At 35.0% G+C, this 10109-nt stretch overlaps 1 protein-coding gene and 1 long non-coding RNA gene across 3 annotated transcripts in view; both read right to left on the reverse strand.

Annotated features, from left to right (window-relative positions):
* LOC116840768 overlaps nucleotides 1–184 on the reverse strand; it is a 7016-nt gene extending 6832 nt beyond the window's left edge. The window contains exon 1 of the long non-coding RNA XR_004377408.1: nucleotides 8–184. This is a non-coding gene — a long non-coding RNA (uncharacterized LOC116840768). The remainder of the gene's footprint in view (nucleotides 1–7) is intronic.
* Nucleotides 185–4067: 3883 nt separating this feature from the next.
* LOC116840762 (serine-rich adhesin for platelets-like) lies at nucleotides 4068–9077 on the reverse strand. 2 transcript variants are annotated; one of them, XM_032807917.1, is made up of 8 exons: nucleotides 7498–9072; nucleotides 7265–7355; nucleotides 6228–7165; nucleotides 5979–6165; nucleotides 5741–5884; nucleotides 5344–5578; nucleotides 4846–5116; nucleotides 4068–4764 (listed from the first exon to the last, which is right to left on the reverse strand). In XM_032807917.1, exons 1-8 carry the CDS (start codon nucleotides 8758–8760, stop codon nucleotides 4702–4704), a joined length of 3192 nt encoding a protein of 1063 aa, XP_032663808.1. In that variant the 5' UTR covers nucleotides 8761–9072; the 3' UTR covers nucleotides 4068–4701. The 2 variants fall into 2 exon arrangements, with proteins under 2 accessions (XP_032663808.1, XP_032663809.1); XM_032807918.1 differs by lacking the exons at nucleotides 4068–4764; nucleotides 4846–5116 and having other exon boundaries at nucleotides 5390–5578; nucleotides 5737–5884; nucleotides 7498–9077.
* Nucleotides 9078–10109: the final 1032 nt, after the last annotated feature.

Below are 10109 nucleotides of genomic sequence, written 5' to 3' on the forward strand. Positions count from 1 at the left end.
TATTAACCTCTGTCTCCATAACTTGTCATTCACTCCTGCTATGTTTACTTTTGACATCGTGACATTAATCTGTCACAATTCTACACCTCTGTTGTGCATTTTCCCGTCTAACAATGATATTAACCTTGAGAAATGAATTTATGGATCCTAGGAACTTTTGAACGTTGCCAACGCTATCCCCTCTTTTTTATGGATTATGTCCGCTTACCACATTGATTACCTATAGAGTCCGTTGCTTACGGCTGGGAGCATAGACTTTTGCATAATGCATAAAGGAATCAACCAATCAGAGACCTTTATTTCCCTCTCCAGGATAGAAATGAATTTGACTCTGATTGATTGATTTCCTTTTGTGTTATGCATTATGCGTTATGCAAAAGTCTGTGCTCAGGGTCTGACTCTGCAAATCATGGATGGAGCCATGGACATAAAGAATTCCCGATTAGACACAATCAATCGATGCAAAGAATTATCTAGTGAATTATTAGGTCTTTAAGCCCGTATCAGACTATAGATTAGGATTAAGATTGAATTGAAATTTAGCCAATCAGAGCAAAATTTATTAGGGTGTATATCAGTTGGACACGGGGCAATTGGACACAGTCCAATCACAAGTCGCTATTCCAAGGGACCCTACAAATGTCTCTAATCACACGGTGCTGTGATTGGCTGTGTCCAAATGCACCGTGTCCAAGTGCACCGCTCCCAATTTATTAAGCTCAGGTTTGATGAATTTTGCTCTGATTGGCCAATTTTTAATTTAATCTCAATCTTAATCCGTAGTCTGATACGGGCTTTAAGCAATTGAAAAGCACTCAGAGTGACGCTTATAAGCTCTTAAAGCGCGTGAGCGCCCAAAAGGAACGCAACCAAAAAGTATTGATTAATGGCTCCTGCACACAGAACGCGGTAATGCTTGCAGCACGGCGGAAGTCCTCCAATCAATATGCTGCTTTCCATAATAACCTTCTAGCTCTTACGGAAAAACAACTTATTGATTGGCTGTCGCGCAGACTTCTGCCGCGCGGCAAGCATTACCGCGTCCTGTGTGCAGGAGCCATAACACGCTATAAGGCTGCGTTCCGAAATTCACTGCCAATACTGAAAATCTACAGTGTACGTGACATAAACTATACATTTTCAGTACTAGCAGTGAATATCGGAACACAGTCTAAGGGTGCTATTTCACGTGTCGTACGAAACGAAACTGCGATAAAATGCTAGCGAGAAAAGATCATCACATGCATACCCTAGTAATCATATGATGTACTAAATTTATACATAATATATGAATATATTGTATATTTTTTTGCAATCGTCTATATATTTTGTCCATTATCTAACGAAACTAATTGCACATTTTTTGCTGTGGAAAACAACTTATGCAGGATTCACACCGCGTTCGATGTTCGACGTACGACGTCCTATATCCAATAGGAAAACAACTTTATAATATAAAATTCAATTCTCTATTGGAAAGCTATCCTTTTATTGGATATCGACGTCGTACGTCGGACGTCGGACGCGGTGTAAATCCTGCATTAAGCTGATATTTCACGTGTCGTACGACAAGCTTTTTGGATACGTTCATTGGTTGACAAACAGAGAACCTAGAAATACTCTATTCGCCAATCAATAAACGTTTCCGAAAAGCTTGTTGTACGACACGTGAAATATCAGCCTAATGCAGGATTCACACCGCGTCCGATGTCCGACGTACGACGTCCGATATCCAATAAAAAAATAGCTTTTCAATGGAGAATTGAATTCTATATTAGAAAGTTGTTTTCCTATTGGATATCGGACGTCGTACGTCGGACATCGGACGCGGTGTGAATCCTGCATAAGTTGTTTTCCATAGCAAAAAATGTGCAATTAGTTTCGTTAGATAATGGACAAAATATATAGACGATTGCAAAAAAAATATACAACATAGGGTGCGTTCGTTTTGGACGCTCACATACTTAAAGCGCTCACGCTTATGAGCGCTATTTTTGCCCGGTTACTTTGATTTTTAAGTGCAATCATCGAAAAGATCAAAACCGTTTCCTTTGGCTGTTGTAAGCAATTATGAACGTAAAAATGAAGAATAAAGATAAGGAAATTGTTTGTGTATTTGCTCAAATATTAGTTTCATTAGATGTTTTTGATGATAACAAAACAAATAACTTATATAAAAAAGAATTAGAAAAGTAATTTATCCGTAATGATTGGATCAATAAAAAAACAACTAAAACACTCGGTTAAAAAACTATGTGGAAGTGGTTGTACCATTATACAATGATGAAGTATTTAAGTCACATTTTAATAACTTTTCACTTTATAACTTTTATTTTATTTAAGATCAACGATTTTAACTTTCATATTTATGTTTTATACAACAAAATATGAAGGTAAATTTGTTAGGTAAATTTGTGAGAAAGTCCGTTTCCTTCATCAAATGTATTACTAGTGTTGCTGAAATATTACTTTTTTTTTTTTTTAAATTACTGTTGGACAGTGCTTTATTACTCAAAATAAATATGATTTAATAACAAAAATAATAAATTTTTATGAGAGGTGTCCTAAACTTACCTGTTTCTACACGTTTTGCCTCTTTTGATGTAACAAGTGTATACATTTTATTATTTGTAACATCTTGCAGAGTTACTCTGGTTTTGTTACTCTCGTTGGAAGTCATTTTGAAACACTATTTCACTTTAAGGTTTATATTGGAGGTTAGATTGCGTCGATTTCATCGTTCTCTTTGGAAAATAAGCGCTTATAAGTACTCACGCTTTTACTGCCCCACCTCGATAGAAGAAGCGAATGTAAGCGCGAGTTATGACGTCACGCATGACGTCAATATGCAGTTTCTAAGCGCTTATAGCGCCAAAGTAAACGACGTGAGCGATATTTATAAGCGCTTAAAGCACGTAAGCGTTCAAAGCGAACGCACCCATATTCATATATTATGTATAAATTTAGTACATCATATGATTACTAGAGTACGCATGTGATGATCTTTTCTCGCTAGCATTTTATCACAGTTTCGTTTCTATTTATACAATTACAATAAACCCATGTAACCAGGCGTTACGGGTGGAGAAATGAAACTATTCCTAACCTAGGTTAGTTTACGAGACCAAGACCCTTGAGGTCTTTCAAAATAAGAAAGGGGTTATTTTAACGTAACTGCCATTTTTTTGTAACATTTGCGGGTTCGTTTTCTCTACTTGTAATTTAAACAATGGGCGCATTCGGGGAGCACGCTATCAATGCTATCTTCTATCTTTATCGCTCCTTAGATAAACAACAAGGATAGAATGACATGGTAGCGCTGAATAGCGCTAATAAGGAAGGAAGGAGCTCCTCAATCACACCTATTATATTACAAGAGAATAAACTCGTTAAACTACTTGTTCAAATACTGCGAAAGCTGCTTTGATGATGACTGCACATATAAAGTTGAGGCATTGAGTTTTCTCGACGGCGTGCAGTATTACTTTGGACTACCAGACAAATTCATTTACTCACATTTAGGTGTGTCCTTTTTTGCAGTCGGCGGCTTGCAAATTCGTATTTTTTAGAAAATATTAGGTAAATGTCCTAATAATTTAAACAATCCCCAATATTTGAAACATTAATACACACACACACACACACATATATATAATCCTACTGTGCAAATAGAAACCCCTTGTCCACAACCTTGCTTTAATCTTTAAGCCGTAAAATATTGACCAACCATAGTTGATTATTTTTAAAATAATTGACTGTGGTTGGTCAATTTCTTACAGTTTAAAGATTAAAGCAAGGGGTAAACGTTACATGTCAGATACATAATATATATGTTTAATGTCTTCAGAAACGTTTCTTCTACATAATAACTCAGAAATATAGCAGAAATATTTGTACTACATTTCTGAGCTATTATGTAGAAGAAACGTTTCTGAGTGAGGACATTAAACATATGTTATGTATCTAATATGTAACGTTTACTATTTGCATAGTGGGATATTTCTAACAAGTTTTGAAATTGAGAGGAAGATTCTTTATGAAATTGAGAGAAAAAGCCAATTAGTAAATTTCTTTATGCCAATTAGTAATATTATTTAATGACCATTCAATTATTGAGCCTGCATTATTCGATAATTAGGACACAATTCATTTTTTAGTTTAATTTTTATCTTTTCTTAACTCTATAGAAATTTCTTCGGAAATGCAAACTGGAAGTGTGACACAGGATTTCTTAATAATCTGACAATACATATAATCGCACATTTCATTATAAAACATAGAAATATCACAAATAAAAAAAGATAAAATTATATATATTCTTCACTATTACTTCTAAATGATGCATTCTCTCTTCTGTTCTATTTTTACCTCTATTGAGAGCAATTGATTGCCGTTACATATTCTGCAATTGTGTGCCGTTACATCTTCTGTGTAGCCCCTCTCGAAAAAGATAAGAAACATATCCACGATTAATTCATCAAGCGTAAACACGTCAAACACGCCAGTAAATACAAAACGTAGAAGCATATCTGAATCAAAAGATCAAAAATATTTCTCAAATTATCCCGGATTTATCAATACGATGATAAATAACATTCTAATTTCAGGAGTCTCTAATACGAAAATAGGCATATTATCCTACTTAATTAGATATATATTATGAATTATTAGATACAACAGCACACAATTGTTTCATATCCTCTACTCTAAGTAATTCTCCTTATCGGCAAAATCGCTGGTGGGGTTTCCCTTAAGTTTAGAGATCTGCAATGTAAATACAAAGCGAATCAGTTTTACAAAACGAAGAAATTCGCTCGTGGATTTACAAAAAAACAATACACTTACCAACTTAAATGGTTTCACTCTTGCAAAGATCTTGTTACTGTCTTTGAGAGGACTTCGCAGTTTTTTTTCGGCGCTCTTCGGACGAATAGGAAAACATCGTTGATAATCCGTTAAACTTTTGTTCAAATATTGCGAAGGCTGCTGCTGATGACTGCTTATATCAAGTGAGGCGTTGAGTTTTCTCGGCGGCGTGCAGTACTTTGGAATACCAGACAAATCCGTTTGCTGACGTTTAGGTGTGTCCTTTTTTATAGTCGGTGGCTTGCTAGATCTGAAATAGAAAGAATAGTTTTTATGCATTTATTATGTATATATACATAAGTATACATTACGTATATGCATACTTTTGTCTTGTTTGGTTTCAACAAATTGCCATTCAAAATTCTTTAGTCGTTGTTCCAAATATGTTTATTTTAACATGAAAATGAATATATCTCACCTCATATCGTATCTTTCATCATATATATCGTATAATATATAAGATGTCTGCTCGCTTACCTCTTAGGACTTCCTCCTTTCTGTGTAATTACCGGCGAAATGTCGCAAGAAAAGTTACGTTTTTTATTAGTGGACATTAAATGCATTTTCGATGACCCATTGCTTTGGCCACCTGGAGTTGTCGAAACTATTGAATTAGGGGTGCTACTGATTATTTTACTGCCAGAAGAAACAGTATGGGATTTGGGTGGCGTGGTGACTTCAGAAAATGGAGCAGTTGGCTTCCCAAGTGACACTACGTTGTTATTTGAAATAAGCAAAGATAAATAAATTGGAAACTTATCAATAAGCAATATAGCAACTAACTACTTAGCAATTATAAATTATAAATTAAATCATTAATGATTGTAAATTAAACTCATCAATCAATTATCTCGAACATTGTTAGCATACTTACTTTTTTTTTGCATAGTGCCTACTGGATGTACCGCTTTTATAGGACCTCTGCTACTAACTACACCTAATTTTTTTTTCAACTTATTTTTAACATCAATTATCGCTAATGATTTTTCGTTCTTGGCATCGAGCTCTGCAGTATTCACTGGAATATACGTGCATATATCCTTAATTTATTTCTATTTGAAGAAAACGATTATTTAAATTACAGTACATATCTAGTAAGTAGGATAATATACCGGTTTTCGTATTTGAGGCTCCTGAAATTAGAATCTTCTTATTTCCCATCATATTGATGAGTGCGGGATGTTTTTGAACTTTTAATTCAGATATGCTTCTACGTTTTGTATTCATTGACGTGTTTGACGTGTTTGCGCTTGACGAATTAATCGTGGATATGCTTCTTCTTATTGCTTTTTTTAGGGGCTGCATAGAAGATATATACGAGGTAGAATCAAACTTTTCGTGAAAAATAAAAATGTACTTACTTTGGAGTTAAAACTTTGTTCATATGTAGCTTTTTTCGAACTGAACCCAGATTCATTACGTTCAGATTCTACAGTTCCCACGGCGGTAATTCGTCGAGTATTACATGAAATATCGTTAGTCTGCGACTCCTCTTTAATTTTACAATTATTTGTTGCGACGTTCAATGTCTTTCCAATGCTTTTAAGTAATTGTAAAGTCGTGGCATCCTCAGTCTGACCGATCAACAATTTCCCCAGATTAACTAACAATTCTATTGCTAGTTTTTCGTCCGAGTGATTATCTTTTGGTGCTGCTTGAGGTGATTTTGTAATATTAAGATGATTCTCGCTATTATTATTACAAGATGAAGTTTGGGTTAATGAATTGTCGCTGCTGACGGTTGTAGTTTGTGATGCATTTTCTGATCCATTACTTATGTGTGGTGGTGAACTTTCGTCATCACAGATTTTTTCCTCAGATGACACTTTTTTACTCTCTTTCTGGTCGTTATTTGCTTTATCCGACTGCTCGATATCATCCAATTTATCATCAGACATTTTAGAATTGTGTAATCTGTCTGACATATTCAAGTTTGCTAACAGTTCTAGATTATCTTTATATTTTACACCCAATGCATTCTCTAGATTATCAATTAATTTACTCACTTCTGAGTTATTTTCTGTTTTTACTAATTTCTTGAGATCTAATAATAATGTGGTTACCATTGTTTGTCTTACAGAAACATTATCAGTAAATTGTGGTTTTATTTCCTTCATAAGATCATCTTTCGCGTTATTAACATTTACAGGAAATTGCTTCAAATCATTGCTTTTATCGACTTTTAGGTTTTCTTTTGGCGAGATAGGCAATTCGATTAAATTATCAATCTCATCTTCATATGCTGGTAGTAGTTCTGATACCCACAGAATATTATTTGAAATTAAGTCATCTGTATTAGCTGATGAAAAAGATATAATGAAAGAAGTATAGTATTGAAATTACTATTGAAATTATAAATTTTTACAATAGTTACACATAATAAATATGAAATACTTACATCCAGAATCTGTTTTTAGAGATAACTCTTCAAAAGTTCTTGCAAGTGCCTTAGCTTCATTCAGTATTGACTTATTTATTTTGCCACTGTCCTGCAAATAATTTTAACAATTATATACAAATTAAAAACAATTTTAGCAATTATATACAAATTTAAAAATTATATGCAATGTAATTTTAGCAATTATATACAAATTTAAAAATTATATGCAATGTATAATAAACAAATCTTACAATGAATACAGAATCTGAAGAGGTAGTGGAACTTGTACTTTTATTGTGTTCTCCATTGCAACTACTTTCTGGTATGAATACCTCAATGTCTATCAGTTTATCATTTATAGTCAGTTTGTTATCCTTTTCTTTCATGGAATTAAATTTGTCAATCTCTTCCTTTATTCTCAGAGTACTAGTTGTTCTATCAATAGCACATTTTAATTTATTAAGTCTTTCTGTTAAGTCAGATAAGTCATATTGTACTGATTTTATCTCCATAGAATTCTCAGCTGTATTTATCCTCTCGTTACTTAAACAGTTGCTATTTATGAAAGCAGTGTTCATAACGCCATTTGATGATACCGATGATAGATTTGATAGTAATGAGACAGAATTCAATTTTGTCATAGAAAAAATATCTGATGGATTAGAAATTAGAAGCTGTTGGCTCTGTTTACTTTCCAAATCTTTATTTAAGGATAATAATATAGTGCTATCACTTTGTGAAATTTTTTTCAGTGTATCTGTTGTAGATTGTGATCTTCTATCTCGATACTGTAATTTTCTCGGTGATTTTCTACCTTCTTGTGATAACGTGCGTTGAAGATTCAAGTGTGGTTTGAGATTCAAACTTGTGGGAAGAACAAATTTTTTAAATGATGGATCTTTTTCTAAAAAGATTGATATTTCATTATCCACTTTATGTTTAGGGCTTGCTTCCAACAATGTATCATTCATTGCAGATTGATTTAAAATTGATAATTCATGTGGGTCTGCATCTATTATTTTGTTATTTTGCTCAGAGATAAACTTGTTATTTTCTGCCGCATTACTATCACAAGCAACATTTGTATTATTAGCAACAATGCTAGTTTCTCTTTCCTTCTTCTCTTCATCAATTGAACTCTCACTGCCTTTGATCAAGGATTTATTCAATATCTTGTCCATCATCTGTTGATTCTTTCTCCTGCACTTTGGGGTAAAATCATCCATGAAATCCACAGACTGAGCTTTCAGTTCTGTGTTTATTTTGCTTTTGGACTTCAAAGCTCGCTGCAGCACTATTTCAAAGGGATCATCCTTTTTTCTAATATACTCAGTGGTTTCATATAACACGCTGTCAAACGGATTATTATCAAGACTCTCGCGTTTCTCCGTCACTAAAGAGTTGAATTGTTCATTGGATTCCACGTTTCTGGGCACAGGAATCAGAGGTGATGCTAGTTTGGAATTTACCAAACTTTTCACTTTGGGGCTATTTAAATCTATCAAGTCACACATCTTGGAGCGATATTTTTCTCCGATGCTTTGTTCTCAAGGACTTTTCGATGTTTATAGCTGAGTTGCACACACTGTTTAAAGCAGATCAGAATAGCCTGTGAATCCGCTCGAATGATACACTTCACTATTATAAAATAATTAAGCATCCGGCTTTTTGGTAGTTAAACGTGCATTAAATTCCTGAATTTCACGGACCTCATATTCCAGTCGAATAACAAGGTTCTCTGTGATGTTCTCACGATCCAACTGTTTACGTTACAGTTACAAGATTTTCAAATTCGCGCATCCATGCGATTCACCGCGCGATGTCGCTACGCTGCGTTTGGAAACATCACTCGAGTGTTCTCCCTCTCTTTTCATCTCACTCTTGTATCTCGCTCACTCTAACGTAATGAGTACAATTGAGTGACGTTTTCGAACGCAGCCCTAGATGCGCTTTTCGTGGTGCGTACATCGAAAATAATACGTAAGGCGGTACCTAGATGGCGTCACAGATATCTATATTATAGAGTCCCTATACACAAATGGCTCCTGCACACAGGCGTTCAGATTCCCTACCTAGGTGCACTCTGTTACTAGAAACACTATAGTATATGTCACATATACTATAGCACTTCTTGTATTAGAGTGCACCCGGGTAAGGAATCTGAACGCAGCCCAGGACGCAGTAAGGGCCATCACACACAAAATTACATAGAGCATATGCATAGCATAAGATCATATGGACCAATGAACATTGAATATTAAGTCGCCATATTGATGATTGATACTTAATATTCGATGCTCATTGGTCCATACTATCTTATGCTATGCATATGCGTCTATGTAATTTTGTGTGTGATGGCCTTAATGCTTGCCACACGGCAGAACAGCCAATCAATATGTTGTTTTTCCGTAAGAGCTACAGCCAATCAATATGTTGTTTTTCCGTAAGAGCTAGAGGATTATTACGGAAAGCAGCATATTGATTGGCTGTCGCGCGACTTCCGCCGCGCGGCAAGCATTACCGTATCCTATGTGCAGGAGTCAAAAGTCTAGCCACTCCACAGATGTCTATACTAAAGCTGGTGGCACAAAGAAAAATTTAAGCAGTGAGACGTAAGCAGTAAGCGAATCAGCCAATTACAGTCGTTGATTTTTGGACCGTAAGAAGAATCAACGATTGTGATTGGTCAATTTGCTTACTGCTTACATCTTATTGCTTGGGTGTATATCAGTTGGACACGGGGCAATTGGACACAGTCCAATCACAAGTCGCTGTTCCAAGGGACCCTACAAATGTCTCTAATCACACGGTGCTGTGATTGGCTGTGTCCAAATGCACCGTGTCCAAGTGCACCGCTCCCGAT

The sequence above is a fragment of the Odontomachus brunneus genome, unplaced genomic scaffold, assembly GCF_010583005.1.
Source record: "Odontomachus brunneus isolate Ranch 3 - 2012 unplaced genomic scaffold, Obru_v1 Obru_scaffold_011, whole genome shotgun sequence".
NCBI classification, from domain to species: Eukaryota; Metazoa; Arthropoda; class Insecta; order Hymenoptera; family Formicidae; genus Odontomachus; species Odontomachus brunneus.

Excerpts from the sequence above, each read along its gene's own strand:
- LOC116840762 (XM_032807917.1), bottom strand. The coding sequence starts at position 8,760 with ATGTGTGACTTGATAGATTTAAATAGCCCCAAAGTGAAAAGTTTGGTA. Across the intron at positions 5,885-5,978 it reads AGCCTCAAATACGAAAACCG|TGAATACTGCAGAGCTCGAT; the intron begins GTATATTATCCT and ends CGTATATTCCAG. Across the intron at positions 5,579-5,740 it reads AGGCACTATGCAAAAAAAAA|TGTCACTTGGGAAGCCAACT; the intron begins GTAAGTATGCTA and ends ATAACAACGTAG.